The sequence below is a fragment of the Zeus faber genome, assembly GCF_960531495.2.
Source record: "Zeus faber genome assembly, chromosome: 22".
NCBI classification, from domain to species: domain Eukaryota; kingdom Metazoa; phylum Chordata; class Actinopteri; order Zeiformes; family Zeidae; genus Zeus; species Zeus faber.
Window position 1 is genome coordinate 13,604,962 of NC_137209.1, and position 17,671 is coordinate 13,622,632.

The following is a 17,671-nucleotide window of genomic DNA, read 5'->3' on the forward strand; positions in this document are numbered from 1 at the left end:
TTGATGCACACACACAGAAAACCACACCTTCAATATTCACACAAATACCATTTTGACATTTTTGGCCACCGCCTCATGAGACCTCGCTGGCTTTACCCTCCGATGACCCTCGGTCATATTTCCTCACATATATATGCTGTATATATATATATATATATATATATATATATATATATAATATTTTTCTGGATTTGATTAATTGTCATTGCACGGAATGGAAGTACTGAGGCAACAAAATGCATTTTACCATCCTAGTAGCTGACGTTTGCAGGAGCAGTGGGCTGCCATGTAGTAGCGCCCGAGGAGCAGTTAGGCGGTTAAGTGTCTTGCTCAAGGACACATCAGCATGCTGCCACGAGGAGCCGGGGATCGAACCGGCTATCTTCCGATTACTATATATATATACTCTATATATATATATATATATATATATATATATATATATATATAAACAGACTCGTCCATCCATCATCATCGCCCTGGAAATCACCGCTCCGCTCAGCTCATTAGCTCATCAGATTCCTCCTTCAATCTGCGGCCACCTCATCGGCACCACCCAGCGGGGGTTCAACACCCCCAGGGGAAATTCCCAGCGAGAGAGTGGAGTGATGCTGCCGTAATGGAACTTTGGGATGAAACAGATTTGACGATTCGTTGCTTTACAGGCGGGATACCAGACACACACACACACACACACACACACACACACACACACAAACACACGCGCACAGGCACACGCACACACACACACGCACACGCACACACACACACACACACATATATTTTTACCGTTTTGGACCTAAACCTTATTACCCAGTGTGGGATTCCTGTGTCCTGCTGGCACGTGAAATGTCACAGAGGAAGAAGGTGTGTTTTGTGTGTGTGTGTGTGTGTGTGTGTGTGTGTGTGTGTGTGTGTGTAAAGTTGCAGAGTAGCGCTCGGGCGCCGGGGGGCCGGGGGGGGGGGCTGCAATGACAACATCAGGAGGCAGGGTGTCACCTCAGATCACGGCATGTGTCAAGAGAGCGGCTGGTCGGTAGTGACAGGGCAGGTGGAGCCATCGGAGCCAGCCGAGTGAGGTGTCGCCGTCGCCGGCGGTCGAAGCGTCGCTCGTGTTCTTGCCCTTGTATAAACGCTACGAGCTGGTGAAAACTCTCGCTTTTACTGCAACGTATTGACAATTGTCGCCGTTTGTTTCGCTACTCGGTATCACTTGTGCTCAGTCCTTGTACTCTGCCCGAGCCAAATTTTGTCGCCGCATCCTCGGTTTAGATTACCCTACCGGGGAGAGGCCGTGTCCCTGGGGAGCTACCGTGAGCTGCGACGACCGCGGCTGTCCGTTGCGATCCTCCGCGAGCGTGGCCGCGGCGGCGTTGAGCCGCATGGCCGTCATGTTTGCCGCACGTCTCTTCTCACGCCCCGCCCCTCTGCTCTCCCCTCCTCCCCAGGCAAGGAGGAGTCGGTCGCCACCTTCAAGGGCAACGAGTTCTTCTGCTACGACCTGTCGCTGACGCCCATCCAGAGCAGCACGGACGAGATCACGCTCTCCTTCCGCACGCTGCAGCGCAACGGCCTGATGCTGCACACGGGCAAGTCGGCCGACTACGTCAACCTGTCGCTGAAGAGCGGCGCCGTGTGGCTGGTGATCAACCTGGGCTCGGGGGCCTTCGAGGCCCTGGTGGAGCCCGTCAACGGCAAGTTCAACGACAACACCTGGCACGACGTGCGCGTCACCCGCAACCTGCGCCAGGTAAGCCCACGCCGCCGACACCGGCCACACCACCCACCGCTAAAATAAACCCACGACATCCGAGAGACCCTTTCAGAACGGTACAGTGGGGGGGGCCAGTTTGATTCCATCTGTCTTCACTGTCCACATCTCTCACTTCCTCTTTCCGTCCTCCATCGGGAGCGCCGTTGCCATCCTCCGTGTTCCTCTTTGACAGGTTGGAGACGAGCGCAGCAGCTGCGCCGTGCGTCCTTCTGATCCCTCGCCCTTCCCCCCCTTTTTTTTTTTTTTTTTCTTTCAGAAAACAACCAAAGATCTACGTCAGATCTCGTTCATTCACAGGGTGGGGGAGAGGAGGGTCAAAGATGTAGAGGCTGGTGATAATCAGAGCCGGGAACTAGCTTCACATTGGCTTTTATTTAAATATTGACCAAACCCCTAAATTCGGACGTCGCTCTTCTGCAGCCAGGCATCGCAATTGCTTAACCTGATTGGCTCGAATCAGGGGCTCGTGATGTCACTGACCTTGCCTACAACCAGTGACATCACTCGGTGGTAACTTGATCCAATCTGATTCAGGAAGTTTGACTTGTTGAGCGTCTTTACCGTTTAAATGTAATTATTTTCATTGCAGGCACTCGTCAGGAAGCGGTTACCCCGGGGGGAACGGGTTTCAGCAGTTATTAATGCCCAAGCAGGGGTGGCGTCCTACTCAGTGTGCATGCACATAATGCACTCCAACACAGAGTGCGACCGAATTTATCAGAGGCGACAATGCACTTACACCCTTTCTGCACAAATTACCCAACACACATCTTTTGTAAGAAAAACCTTTAATCCCAGGTAATGGGGAAACAAAGTAGGCGAGACAACTTAACTGCTTGCGACTGTGAGCGTTGATGTATATCTCTGTTTGTGTGCGTGTGCGTGCGTGTGCGTGTCCTTGTGTTCGAGTTTGACAAAGGCATTCACACACACACACACACACACACTCACACACTCGCACACACACAAACACACACACATTCACTCACACACGCACGGATGCATCCTCAATTGGCGGTTGCAGATAGCGGTAGTGAGATCTGATCAATTTCTCTTGCTTACCTCTTCTCAGTGTTTGGGTGATTGTAACAGTAATGAATTGCTCATCAGCACTAATAATGGCCGTCGCGAGGGGCTTTTGTTGCAGAGCGGCCGCGACGCGAGCTGCTCAAACAACCACAAACAAAGCAGCTCCTTTGTGCGGGACCTGCGGAAAAACACTTATCCCCGAGCACAACAGAACAAACTCAGCAGAAAAGAACAAAAACAACAACCAAAAAAAAAAAAGGCCCTTTTTACTTTCGACCGAAGGATCGCCCTCCCCTGTTTCGCGGCCGCAAACCCACAAAGCAAACTAATTATTTTTGAGAGATTCTTTTTTTTTTCTATTTCCTCGTGTCAGACGTGTGAAAATGGGCTGGGATGTTCTGAGCAAATACCGCACGGCCATATGCTCAGCCCGCCGCGGGGTAAAGGGCAAATGATCGCAGTGACACGCACACGCACACGCTCACACGCAAACACACACACACACACACACACAGAGTCAGATGCCTAATACATGCACGAGTGCACATACACACACGTGTACTCACACACACTTGGTCCGAGTGGTCGGGGTCAAACGCGCTGTGCCGTGGTGTTGTGTGTGATTAGCAGAGTGAGACCGGCTTAATGAGTTTAGGAGGCCGATGCGATTTTAGAGATTAACCGTATGAGACGGCGCCGCCTCCGCCGACTGCGCCGTACTGACCACCGGGCAAGTGACACACACACACACGCACACACGCACACACACACACACACACACGTATCGACGCAACCAAATAATCATGAAAACATTGATTCAGATCTGGATGCTGATCTGCTGTCTGTCTCTCTATGCAGAGGAGATATTACAGGGGGACCTATTGTGGGGAAAAACCCACTTTTTCACTGCTTGTGCGCAGACGGTCTGGCTCTCTCTGATAGGCCTACCCCGACAAACTGTCAAATAAGACGACTCAAGTCGGTGTTTTTGTGGGCAGCCTTTATCAGAAAACATGCCCTGAAACAGCCCGTTCGGATTTTCGTACTCTTCGTACGTCACAGTAACTCATGTTGAGTAACTCGACACAGATACATTTCAAAAACAGAGCGATTAATACCAACTGTCTGTGAATAAACTGCAGATGGTGGAAATGTAAGTTTTTAGAAAATAATTCTGCTGTGTTTCTTTCCAAAAACATGATTAAGTATGCGTTAGATAGAATGTCGGCTGTGGTGTGCGATCCGCTGCGTGTTTCTCCAAAATAAACCAGTAAAAAGTGTTTTTATTGCAGGTGGTTTTTTTTATTGTTTTATTAAATTATTTAATATAATTGTATTTTATTTTATTTTATTTTGTTTTCCGACGTTTACACGGGAAAAAAAAAATAAAAATCCCTGCGCCCGAGAGTCCCAGCGCGTCGCGGTGTCCGTGTCTCACACGAGCTTGGAGAACGGCAACCAAAGTCGGAACTAACTTTCAAACGAGGCCGTGTACATCTTATATGAGTGAAGACTCAGCCACGGGATTGCTTATTTCTAGCATGAAATTTGTTCGGAAACAGCTTTTGGCGGACCGACAAGGTGAAATCAGTGGAAGTTGCGGAGTAAATACAGCAAAACCCGGCGGCCGGCGCTCAAGCGCCATTGGCTCGCGGAACGGCTCTGACATCATCATGGCCTCTCAGTCCAAGCCATCTATGGAAGCCGTGCCAGCGCCTTCGCTCTCAGCTCACTGTCCACAAATCCCACGTCAGCCCAATCCAATGGCCGCGGGGTGTGTGTGTGGTGTTTGGGCCTTTTTTATTTAACGGTTAAATCAGTTCAGTCAGCGGGTTACTCCACTGCGTTGAGCAGCCGGGCGGCCCCCACGCGTTGAGGAGCCGTCTAGGTTTACGCCGGTCGAGACAAGCACGGGCGTTGCCGGCGGTAACGATGGCTTTGACCCGGCTAGTGCGCACACACACACACGCACGCATGCACGCACGCACGCACACACACACACACACACACACACACACACACACACACACACACACACACACACACACACACACACACACACACACACACACACACACACACAGACACGCACGCGCGCACGTACACTTTTCGACACGTCTTTTTCTCCCCACCCTATTTACGACCGACTCCTCCGATCAGCGATGAGAGCGAGGATCCCAATGGGTTTGGTTTCTACAAGTGAAGATTTCATCTTAATTGCTCTTTGCTCAATGCAAATGAAATCCGGTGGAATGTGTGTGTCTATTTGATGGCCTTATTATGGGCTGAAATAGCTGTACCCACCACTATTCACATTCGATCCGGCATGAGGCTGCGCACTGTAAATAGCCAGGAGTCCGACCGTCCGCGTCCCACCAAGGCTCCTGCTCTGCTGTTTTGCAGCTCTGGTCGCCATCAATTGGCCTTAATAGCATTTTGGGATGTAATGCATATCTGCTGCAGCAACAATGAGCAGAAAGGCAAAAGAAGTCCAGCCCATAAATCCCATCTCAGCTCCACTGCCGTGCTTGTGTGTGTGTGTGTTTGTGTGTGTGTGTGTGTGTGTGTGTGTGTGTGTGTGTGTGTGCATTTATGAATGTGTGTGTGTGTGTGTGTGTGTGTGTGTGTGTGTGTGTGTGTGTGTGAGTGTGTGCACATTTGTGTTTTGTGTGTGTGTTCCATTCGCCAGCCCTCCCCCCAAAACCTATAAATTTGTCGGCTTTGTACGGGGTAAAATGAAGCAGACAGAATTAGGTGGGGTGATAGGGACTCTCTGCCAAAATAGAGGGAGGGAGAGAGAGAGAGAGAGAGAGAGAGAGAGAGAGAGAGAGAGAGAGAGAGAATCACACCGAGAGCAGAGAGCGTGTGAGTGTCAGGGTGGAGGGAAGAGGCAGATCACACAGCAAAGGCTCAGAGCTCCCCGTAGTGGCGGTCGGTGGGACTGCAAGTGTTTAAATATAAGTGCGTGCGTGTGTGTGTGTGTGTGTGTGATAGGCAGGCAAGGACACTTGGCGTGACCTCTCATCAGTGAGATGCTCGCCAACCGTGCACACACACACACACACACACACACACACACACACACACACACACACACACACACGGAAACATACCCATAAACACACACTTAAGCAAACACTGAGGCTTTTACACAAGCGAGACGGGCCTCCCTACTCTCCTCTTCCCCCAATCCTCTCCTCTATCCCTTACACTCCCCCATCTTCCCCCTGGACATGATGATCTACCATCATGCAGACTTCATCCCTGGTGGCCAGACTGACCCTCAGTGCCCTTTGGAGGGAGGGAGGGAGGGAGGGAGGGGAGGCAGAGGCGGATGGAGCCAGCGATGCGGTGCAGCGTTCACTCACAGCACGAGGGTCGTCTGGATATTAAAAACGGGTCGATTGGGAAAAAGGCGACACGCTCGCGACGCGCACACACGCCGCGCAGCCGCCGCAGGTTAATAAGCGGCTTCTTTGACGGCGCACTCTTCACGCGCTCCCGCCGCCGAGTCTCCGGGAAACCCCGCCGACACGGGCTAATCAACTTACGCGCCCCTGCGCGTCCTCAAAAAATTTTGATGGCGCCGCGCTGACATGTCTCCCGCCACGCTGTGTCTTGTAAGCAGTGTTTTGGTTAAGGAAAAATCCTCCATTTGCTAGCTGAAAGCTGGTAACACTGTACGGGCTGCCTGCAAGCTGCTGTGTGCGCGTGCGCGTGCGTAGGGAGAGGATTAAACACATTTGCCACATTGGTTGCCCCCCACCCCCCAAACAACCCCAGGGGTCTGATCTGCCACCGGACCCCCGCTCTGGGAAGGTTATGCCGGGACATGTAATCCGCTCCACTCGGACGACTCTATTTGTAATTGAGGTTCATATATAAATATATATATATATATATTTTTTTTATTTGTGATTTTCTTCCCGCTGAGCCGTTTAAATTGAATGCCGTGCAAATGATCCTGAAACGATCACACGCGTTCGTCGGGAAACGGGATTCGCGGCGCGGAATAAAAACAGGGGCTTGCGACTCGATGGCTCCACACTGCGAGCCCTTACGGCTCCCACCGTCTACACCCCATCCGCAAATATTACCTCAAATTCCACAACGTGTGCTTGGGATCTTGCATCATGGGATGCGCGATACAATATCCAGTGCGCGGAGCCTGGGAAGGAGACTCTCAGTAGCGGGAATTCAACTCAGGCGCAGCGGGTACGAACAGCGTCAACTTGGAGCCTTCATGGAAGGAAATAATCGTCGCCAAACAAATTCCGGAACGGTGGGCCGCAGCCCTGCTATGTAAATTGTGCACCTGGGTTCCTCCCTGCGAAATACGCAAATTATTTCGAAACGAGATTAGACAATGACCCTCTCGGTGCGGACGCCCCGCCGCCGAAATCAAAAAGCCTTCGTTTATTTCACGTGCTAAAGGCGGGACGGCACCAATCAACGCCGGGCTCGGCAATTACCCCCCCCCCTTTCTCTCCGCCCCCCTTAGCATCCCCCCCCCCCCCCCCCACGAGCGAGAAGAGCGAGTCGGCCGGGGCCAAAATCTGAAGATTGACCAAATCAATTCTGCCTTCATCCCTCATTCTCTGCACCCCCCCCCCCCCCCCCTCTCTCTCTCTCTCTCGGCAGCAATTTGTCACTTAGCAACAGTGTCGGGCGCCCCTGTTTGGTCATGAATCTTCCGCGCCGTCCGCGGCAGCCTCGGAGCCGCGTTAACTCCCTCGTTGCCCCGATCCAGTCGCTCCCCCGGCGGACGTACGGGATGGAGAAGGGGAGATTAAACGGGGGGGGAAAGAACGACGGCGTTCCGCCGCTTTACAGGTGGGGGGACGCGTTCGGAATCGACGTGGTCTTGAGTTGAGCCGCTGTCGGGGCGAGGTCGATGGCACGTCGCACAGCTTTTTAAAAGGGGACGGCCGAAGACGTAATTCGATGACATCAACCCATGAATGTGAACGGTAACCCCTGAACCCAAGCCGGCCGTCGTGATTGTGATCCGTGGAGTGGCTCCATCAGGAGCTGACAACGGACAGCGGCATAATATCTGGGAGCCTGGTGAGGGCACCACCCAGTGTCTCTCGAGGGCACTTTACACCGCTTCCTCTCCCGTAGGGGCACCTAAAGGGCACTCTTTTTCGAGTAAAAGCCAAGATGTCTATGTCTCCCACCGAACCCCAATATATATATATACGTATATATGTATACGGGGACGGAGGGGGAAGAGGGAGAGATGCAGCAATGATAGAGATGCGGGAGGAAGGCACCCAAAGAGAGAGAGAGAGAGAGAGCGAGAGAGAGAGGGAGGGAGAATAATGGATGGTCTCCGTTACGAAAGACAAGGCATCTTTTCTCGCCGCTTCCATGCGCACGCGCCCCCGCACGGCAAGCGCGCACAAACTGTTTATTTGCAGGGGTTTCGTCCCCGGAATAATTGTGGTGACGTTTATATTTGCACCTCAAGCCCGTCTGCCAGTTTTCATTTCTTGGAGGCAGACTCGCGGAATGGCGGAGGGTAGAGAGAGAGAGAGAGAGAGAGAGAGAGACACTGAGTGAGTAGGAGAGAGGGAGAGAGAGAGTGGGAGGGGGAGAGAGAGAGATCGGAGGGGGTTTGCCGGAGTGAATTTGGAATGATTGGAATGACGGCAGAACCAAATGTACCTGAAAGAGCCATTTTGAATTTGTGTGTAGATCCACTCCGTTCTGCCGAGGTCACGCCTAAAGTGTCTGCGTATTATCCGGGCGCGCAAATTTGGAGCCCGGCGCTCACTCCTCGACACGACGCGCATACAAAAGTGTCCGCTCCCGATTGCGTGTCAGCGCGCCGGGGAGCTAACAGATGAACAAACACACAAAGGAGGTTTTTTTTAAAATATTTATTTATTTATTTATTTTTTAACTTACACCGATAGACACACACACACCCCCTGTCGCCTTTTTGTCGCTCACGCCTGAGATTCATCAAATACTCCAATGTATTGACATGGATACCACCGTGGATATCAGTACCTCATACATACAAATACATCACGGCCACCTTTTTTGGGGATGACTGCTAGTGCTGCAGTGGGATATTTACATGCGAGAAATATTTGAGAAACAATGACCAACGTGGGCGTGACGAGCGAGCAGGTGTGGGCTTTGGCCACGGCAGCCACAACAGTCTGGAGCGACCGAGCTCACCCAAAACACTTGTGCCGCGCGAGACGGTTGCCTTCGGCCGTGTCGCCCGCCACCCGGATTTTGTGTTTCAATCGCCCCCCCCCCCCTTCGATTGGTCACTCGGGGAGTTCTCTCGCGGACGCAGTGATGAGCCAGCGCTCACACCTCCCGCATTCCCGCGCCGGGCCCCCGCTCCGGCGTGAGCGCCGCAGCTTTTAAACGGGCAAATTGGACGCGCCGGGGAGGGGCGGTGGAGGAGTCATCAGTCTCGCCTCCTTCCGCAGTTACAGTGATGAATCTATCGGAGGCCGAGGGACCCGGGCCCCGCCGCACGGAGCCATTGATCATTTTCACAGCTTGTCGTTAAATATTTATCGAGCTTATTTGCCGGAAGCCAGAGTTCAGTAATGTCCGCGGTGACATGGTGCGTAAAGATCGGCGCTTGATAGCGGAGGCTTTTGTGTTGCCCCTTTGTCAGCGCGTGTTGACAAAGAGCTTTGTGGCCCCCCGCCCCCGCCCCCACAGAAACCCCCCCCCTCCGCCCTCCCCGCTCTAACCGAGCTAGGGCCACGAAACTAAAGCTGCTAGAGCCACGCCAAGACCTGGAAGCCCCCGCCCGCCCCCGAACCCGCCTCCCGCCGGCCCACCGCCTTTACTCTATTCATTATTTATGAAGGGCCTTATAGCACAGGGAGCCCTGCACACAGATGCAGCGCGTGCAAGTCGTTCGTCGGGGTTGTTGACATGACTTGGAACTTCATTCTCCATCGGCAAACATCGCCGGGTGCGGCTCCGTTTTCCCACGTGGATCAATTACGGAGGAGCAGGGAGCCGGGGGGGCGGTCTGTCACTCCACAGGCATTGGCTTCGGTGTGTGCGTGGAGGGCAGCGCGGCACGGCGGAGGTGAGAGATGTCCGGCGTGCTGAAGGCGGAGCTGGGCCTTTCAAGCAAAAAAAAAACAAAACAAAAAAACCTCTCGGAGCCAGAAGTAAAACAAAACAACCAAACCACTCAACAGTTCGGAAACAGTTTGCACGACCCCCCCACTGGTTGGAGAGTTGTTTTTGCCGTCCATTCCTGACCACCGGGGCCGCTGTTGGCTCCGCGTTCCCGTTCCCGGAGTCGGTGCTTCCCGTGCAGGAGACACTTTGGCAGGTGCGGGCGTCGCCCAAATTCCCCCCCCCCCCCCCCCCGGTGAGGGGCGGTGGTGGTGGCGGCGGCGGGGGGAATTTGGGCGCCGGCGACGCGGATGCCGAGCCAACAGCGGCAGGGGCGCTCGGTCTTGGTCGGCGGCACACCGCCGCCGCCCCCAAGGCCCCCGGAAGTCATCCAGTTCAACCCCATATAACAACGGCCGGTACACGTCGTTAGCTCTGCCCCTCCCTCCCTCCGCCTCCATGATAGCCAGCGACCTCCAGATGAAGAATACGACCGCCGTGATGTCGGCTCCGCCAACCGCCCGATCGATCGTTTTCGCGCTCGTACCCGGCGGGTATAGTGCCCCTCCCCCGCCGTCTGGGTTTTTGCCCGTCGGAAACAACCCGGAGATGGCTTGAGTGGAATTGGTGGAGCAAAAAAAAAAACATGCCGGGGCTTCCACCTTCTGAACCTGAAGTTGTTCCGCCTCCGGGGATTCTATTGTTTACTTTTCCATTGAATTATTCACAAAGGAAATACTTCATCGACCGTTTGTTTCTGTCTGCGGAGGAAGACCCTGGAAACCGCGCTGGTCAGGCAGGTGGGTGTATATTGGTATATTCTGTCCATATGCAAATATACACCCACCCGCGAAATGTACTTCCTTAATTATTGGGTTAACAGTAGTCATTAGACAGAGTAGGGTGGCGGAAGGGCGGCCATGACAGCTCTCTAATGTGTCCGCAAAACAGTGGGTGGGCCAGAAGAACCACATCACTCCAATATCGTGGCCGATCCAGAGACGTCAGGGGCTCAGCCCAAGCGGACGGAAGGGCAGCGCGGCACGGGTCGCACCGGGGATTGTTTTTCGCGGGTGAGAAAACTGACGAAGATAAACGCAGGATCTGAAATAAAAGCACACCGATTATTATTATTTATTTTTTATTATTACTTTGGTTTGTGTGTTTGTTTGTTTGTGTGTTTGATCGGAGAAAGGGGCGCAAATTGGCAGAGGCGGAGTGGCGTCCCGCCCGCCGCAATAGGATAGGGTTGTTTCTCATCGAATGCCTCGTTTTCATTGCAAATGTCTCATTTGTCTGAGAGGATGTTAGGGATCGTCAGGTGTGAGTGACGCACAGCGCTGATCGCTGTGAACACATCTTATTGAAAATGAAGATCCACACAAATTTACGAGGCCTCCCAATGCGCGGGGCCCTTATTCCCTTGTTCCCTGCGCAACTATGCCCGATGGACGGACCGTTTATGCAGCGGAGCTCCCCACTTGCGTTTTTGATCAATGATATCAATTTGTTTCAATTCAAGAGGTTTATTCGTCACATACATAAACATACGTTCATACATATATGCAGTGAAATGTCTTTGCAACGCACCCGGAGATTATGCACAATAGGTACTAAACCGAACATAATAGCTAACCTAATTCATACCTGGGAACTAACTGAAACTAACTGAATCCTCAAACGTAATGTCACCTTAGTCAATAGAATGATATAAATAAAGATAAAATAAGACTCAAAAGGTAATACAGAGAGGGGGAACAAAATAGAAGTAAAGGGAATAGAGTTCTGTATATGGGATAGGTTATTTGTATATACAGATATGTGCAGCAAAGTGCACGTGAATAAAGTGTGTATGGAGATATACAGTACAGTATACAACAGTACACAGACAGAGCAATACAGTAACACTGAACAGAACAACAATAAAGGGCAGTATGGAGTTACACAGTAAAGTGATACAGTATGCAGTACAGTATGCAGTAACCCAGAACAGTGATACAGTATGCAATACAGTATGCAGTAACCCAGAACAGTAATACAGTATGCAGTACAGTCTGCAGTAACCCAGAACAGTGATACAGTATACAGTACAGTATGCAGTACAGTATGCAGTAACCCAGAACAGTGATACAGTATGCAATACAGTATGCAGTAACCCAGAACAGTAATACAGTATGCAGTACAGTCTGCAGTAACCCAGAACAGTGATACAGTATACAGTACAGTATGCAGTACAGTATGCAGTAACCCAGAACAGTGATACAGTATGCAGTACAGTATGCAGTAACCCAGAACCGTGATAAAAGCACTGAGACTCTCACACAGGCCCCTCTGCCTTACTGTACTGTATGCAGCATACTGTACTGCATATTGTATTAATTATATTATTTTCGAGGGCTTTAATGCACGATCAGAATGACAGATGAATTGATCCGGGGCTATTCATTATCGTTCTTATTTTTGTACAACTTTCGAGGATCCGGGGCCATTCTAGATGGGGGGGGCCATCCATAAAACATACGCGGCTGAAGCCCCGGACGCCCGCCCCCAACGACGGCCCCTGATGGACGCCATTGTTCTGGCCGAGAAGCCGTGGAAGTTCCGCATACCGAGAGAAGTCTCATCCTTTTGGCAAGTTCAGCAAAAAAAAAAAAAAAAAAAGTTGACTTTAACCCACGAATCGTACGGCGCAGGTCAGGGGGAGGGGACGGAATTTCATCACCGGATTTCATTTTCTTAACGTTTGACGCGTCTTTATTTTCCTCCTCAGGGGCCGTGGGCATCGGCGACGCCGCTTTTCCCTTTTGTTTGTTTCTTTCTCTCTTTCTTTCAACCTGTCTCGATCAAATGGCTGCACTCTCTGCTAAATACCCCTTTTCTTCCAGGATGCACACATCCCAGCACCGGGCCGAGCGCCCCCCGCCGTCGCTTCCTCCCCGCATCATTCTTTCTCCCCTCTCAACCCTCACCCCCCCCCCCCCTACGCTCTCAAATGAAACGCTTGAAATTGTTTTTCTTATACACACCTCTAACAAAAAAAACAACTAAAACAGACACGTCCGTGACCTATTTTCTTTACGTTTTTGTTTTTTTGTCTTCTCCCAACAGGTAGAGCCTCTGCCCCCCCGTTGCATTGTGGGAAGTTTCCTCTTAGCTGCACACACCCTAGTTTATGGGACAAGGAGGGGTCTTGAGTGGAAGAGGTTGAGGGGAGGGATTCGCACTCCTCCTCGTCCAGCCAAATTAGCCATGGCCCCCCCTCGAATGAGCAGCGCCGGCCTCAACGCCCAAACACCTCCACCGCCACCTCCACCCCCACCCCCCCCTCCTCCCCCTCCGCAGTTTAGCCTCTTAGAGTGAATACTTATATTGTTGTGCTTCCCTCCCCATCTTTTTACTAAAAAAAATCACAACCACACCCTCTTTGAAAACTGCCATGAGCTCCCCCCTCCCCCCTCCTCCTCTGTGGAAGTTGTTTTTCTAACTCTTGTCTCTTTTACTAACAAGCTTCTGACTTCCTCGATTTTGAATGATCCCGTTTATGGAATTTTTATTTTAATTTGTTTTAATTTTTTTGGATTAGTATTATTTCCGTTACCTTTTGGAATTAATTTAATTCAAATGACTAACACTCATTCACGGAATGTGAACCATCCGTTGTTTTCTATACTTAACTTGCAACTTACATACTAACCAATGAATAGTTTTGTTTATTCAATTTCTCAATTATTTTAAATTTTTTTTCATTTTTTTTTCGGAAGACCCTTTGATGCAAAAATCACGTTATAGGATTCCTTTCTTTATTTCTTTATTTGGATGATTCAATATAAAATAACGACGTGGGGGAAAAAAAAAGAAATAAAAATTATATTAAGTCATTAGTTAATATATATGTTTTTTTAGTTATTTTTTCCTATCGATCCAGGAGATTTTTTTTTTTGCAGAAACAATAATTATATATATTTTTTATATTTTTCTTTCCTCTTTTTGGGAGTTGAGGTGTATTTTATTGATTTTTACGGTTTGTCATTATTATTATTTTTTTCTTTTTCCTCCCCCTGTTTTTCTCCCGAAGCACGCAGGCATTGGACACGCTATGGTAAACAAACTGCATTATATGGTAGATATCATTCTAATTGTCTTATACTTTGGTTTGCCCTGGGTTTTCCGTTCCCTCTCTATTCTCTTTGCTTTAATTTCAATCTGCCATCAATTCCAAGGTAGCTGAAACTCAACTCCACCTCTCGATGTCTTTATTTTTTTAGCCCTCGCTTTATATGTTCAGCTTTTTTATACCATCAAACACCCCCCTGACCACCGTCAAAATAATTTGAGCGATTTATATATATATACTTTTTCAATCAAGAGGTCGGCTGCTGAATAAGAAAGTAAGTCTTTTTTTATTAAACCTTTGTTTACTTTTGTTAAGCTTATTTTCAAACTATCCGTATGAAGAAATAAAGAATCACTATGAGAAGAAAACAAACATTGTGTCATAAAGAATATTGTTTTATTTTATTTTATCCCTCTTTACCCCTTACCCTCCAGTATCTTTTCTTTATTGAACCCTTTTAAGAGAGCGCACACAGCAGAGACTGCATCAGAGGAACAGGCGGCAACTCCGGTGACAGCTTGTAACACAAGAAAATATATGCTTTATTTACTAATAAAATAATTGTTTTTCCTAAGATAGATCACCCTAGATACCTGAAATAACCCACTCGTGCGTGTACAAGAACTTTAATTTCTGACGAAACTCTTGAAAATGATCTATATCTTGCTCTGTTTGAGTTTGGGTGTTTGGGCTCTAGTGCCCATCACTCCCGGCGAGGTATATACAGTAAATATATACATACTTAATGAGCTGGAAAGATAGGAGTGATGAGCCTGAATCCCCCGCAACCGGGTAGAAGAGTGGAGCCCAACAGGTGGAGGGAGCGTAGCAAGCCAGCAGGCAGCAAGGACAGAAGGAATTGGCCGCTTAAAAAGGCCGGCCCATAAGTGCGTGGAAGCATGTGGCGCTGTCAAGTTGTCCGACAGCATTAGCTCCGCCTCATTTTGGTCTGGATATATGTTGAAGATGTATTATTTTGTGTTATGTTAAAAAAAAAAAAAAAAAAAAAAAAAAAAGGTAATACACATTGCAGGCGTGTACCGTCCTTACTTCCTGTCACTGAACCTGCGGATAACTGTGTATCTCTGGGAATGTTTCTTCTGTGTGCGATCGACCCCACATTAACACTAACACTAACTCTCTACTTCTTAGTTTATTGGCCTCACCCCTTGCATGGAATCCCCCCCCCCTTGATTTTTCTTTTGTTGTTCTTGATTTAAAAACAAAAAAAAAGTTTGTATTAAGCATATATGTATATGTATATATCATGGCTAACATATATACATACATATATCAGTGGTCCTAATATTATGGATATGGCCATAAAACACATTAGCCACACCCTTGTTATTTTGACTTGTTTTCATTTTATTTCACTTACCTAGTGTGAAATTCTTTTACACAACTTCATTAAGACGAATAATGACCTCGATCTTTCGCGGCCGAGAAAAATTAAATTGGGAAAAAAAGGGGAACAAATTACAGAGGCGAGAGAGCGTTTCATTTTATGGGTGAATAGAGGATTGTTGGCATGGCGACGAATCTGACCACTCTAATGTGACTGCGCAAACCGCGGCTAGCGCTATATCTCCATTTTGACCCGTAAAGCGGTATTTTTGAGCGTGTGTGTGTGTGTGTGTGGGGGGGGAGGGAGGGATGTTCTACTCACCACAGACAAACAAGCGCTCCTTAGTCTCTGAGATTCCCCAATTCTTTAAAAAACCCTCTCATCGCCATTGATGGTTGACATCGATTCCACTCCATTGAGTCATCCCTGCCATATGAAGCATCCAGTTGCCACACCCAGTTTGCAACCTGTTGGCATGCCGGCATTGGTCCGAACAACCACTCGACAACGTCATCAGCCCGGAGCGCGCACCCGCTATTTTGCACGTGTGTGTCTGGACGGTCCCCTCGTTTTCATCGCATTTCCGTGCCCAATGAAATCCTGGCCCTGGGATAACTACCCCCTCAGTCCCTCATTTTGTCTGGTTTTGCCATTTATCTGCAACCACGGCTGGGTTTACCCGAAACCATCTTCCGGATCCCGTCAGAATGTTTGGTTTGTTTGTTTGTTTGCAAGTGTGGTCGTTGCACTGTTCACCGGAATTTCCCTCCCATTCCCCATTTTTCGTTCACTTTAAGTGCATGGCTTGTACGGTGTGTCACCCTCTTACCTTGTATGGCTCTTTTTTTGTTTGTTTGTTTCATTCTTAACTTAACAAGTCCACTTTCACATGAAATAACTCGCATTCAGTCCAACTCTGGATCTGGTTTGAGCAAATCAAATTGCAGAGGACTTTTAAAGAATCCTCTCCAAATACCACCACCACCACTACTACTACTACTACTACTACTACTACTACTCAACAATTTTACTAAAACAATTGTTACTAATCGACTGTTTGAAATCAAACCTTTGTTGTAACTGTACTAACAACCATTTTTGTGTCTGACTTCCCCTGACTTACTAAAGTACTAACCGATTTCGTTTACCCTTCAACCCCCGTAACACTCTCGGCCAAGCAACTGTAGAACACCACCCCCCCACCTTCTCTCTCTCCCGACCCCTTTACCATTTGATGCCTGCACTTTTGCGCCCCCCCCCCCCCCCCCACCCACCCACCCTTTTGTCACCACCAAGCCCTTACTAACTTAGGGAGGTAGCGTAGCTCAACGCTCCGAGGAGGTTTGTGTTGCAAAACCCCCGATGTACCCCGCGCCCCCAAACGCCGCCTCTCGGCCAGCTGCCAGACACCCGTGGAACGGCCCCTGCCATGAACCCGAAACCCCTTCCTCCCTCTCTCCTCCTCGCTCTCGCTCTCTCGCTCTTCAGCCTCCCTCGTCTCCGCGCTGTGGGTCCGGCTTTGACCGTCGGGGGATGAAATGACGTCACTTTTCTTGTGTAAAAATAGACATATATTGCCCTTCATTTTCTGCTTCCTGGGTGTGAGTGCTTCACTTCCAATAATAGTACGTCGCCTCTCGCAGAAGAAGTGCATTCCGCCGGTAAGTACAGATTGTTCGTCGCGAGATCCGTCCCCTGAGAACGCAGTGAATAAACTCCGGGCCTGATGGTAAGTAAAGCACCGCTGAGGTAAGCTCGGCACCTCTGGACGGATTATTTCGTCGGCTTATTCCAAAGTTGCCGTTAGTCGTCAGTTCTCGGTTAGCGCAATTCGGGTGGATTTTGTGAAACCAACCTCTACTTTCAGTGAGAGGTTGATTTCAGCGCCTGAGGCTACCGTTGTGTTTGAGAATGTACGGTCGGCAGCCTACAACACGGTACCCCAGAACCAGGCATGGGCACGGCCCCATTGTGTCGCAGATCCCTCACGAAAAAAAAAAAAGACGCCTCCATTCGTGTCATACATAATTCCGTGTATCTTCTCCTTTTTCACAACTGGGGAATAGGTCGAACACAAGCTGCCAGTAAGACCCTGAACTCCCCAGCTCCTCGATCTAACTGCAAACTGCCCAGAATCACTTGGATGAACCACTTCATGGAAACCCTCGCATTCCGTGTCATGTTCTCGTAGCCGGTGCTCATGTCAAAACACCAGTTTCAATTCATGGCCCGGCTGCTTGAAAATCAGCAAGGACAACAAACAAAGCTTGTGAGTTTGCTCTGTCCGTCTTAAACC

General features: G+C 49.6%; 1 protein-coding gene across 1 annotated transcript in view; it reads left to right on the forward strand.

Moving 5' to 3' along the window:
• The window catches only part of nrxn2b (neurexin 2b), a 677,945-nt gene that overhangs the window by 294,251 nt on the left and 366,023 nt on the right, over positions 1 to 17,671 (forward strand). Inside the window, exons 5-6 of the mRNA XM_080022852.1 lie at positions 1,449 to 1,750; positions 13,989 to 14,033. Of these exons, the coding sequence (XP_079878978.1) occupies positions 1,449 to 1,750; positions 13,989 to 14,033 (347 nt within the window). The remainder of the gene's footprint in view (positions 1 to 1,448; positions 1,751 to 13,988; positions 14,034 to 17,671) is intronic.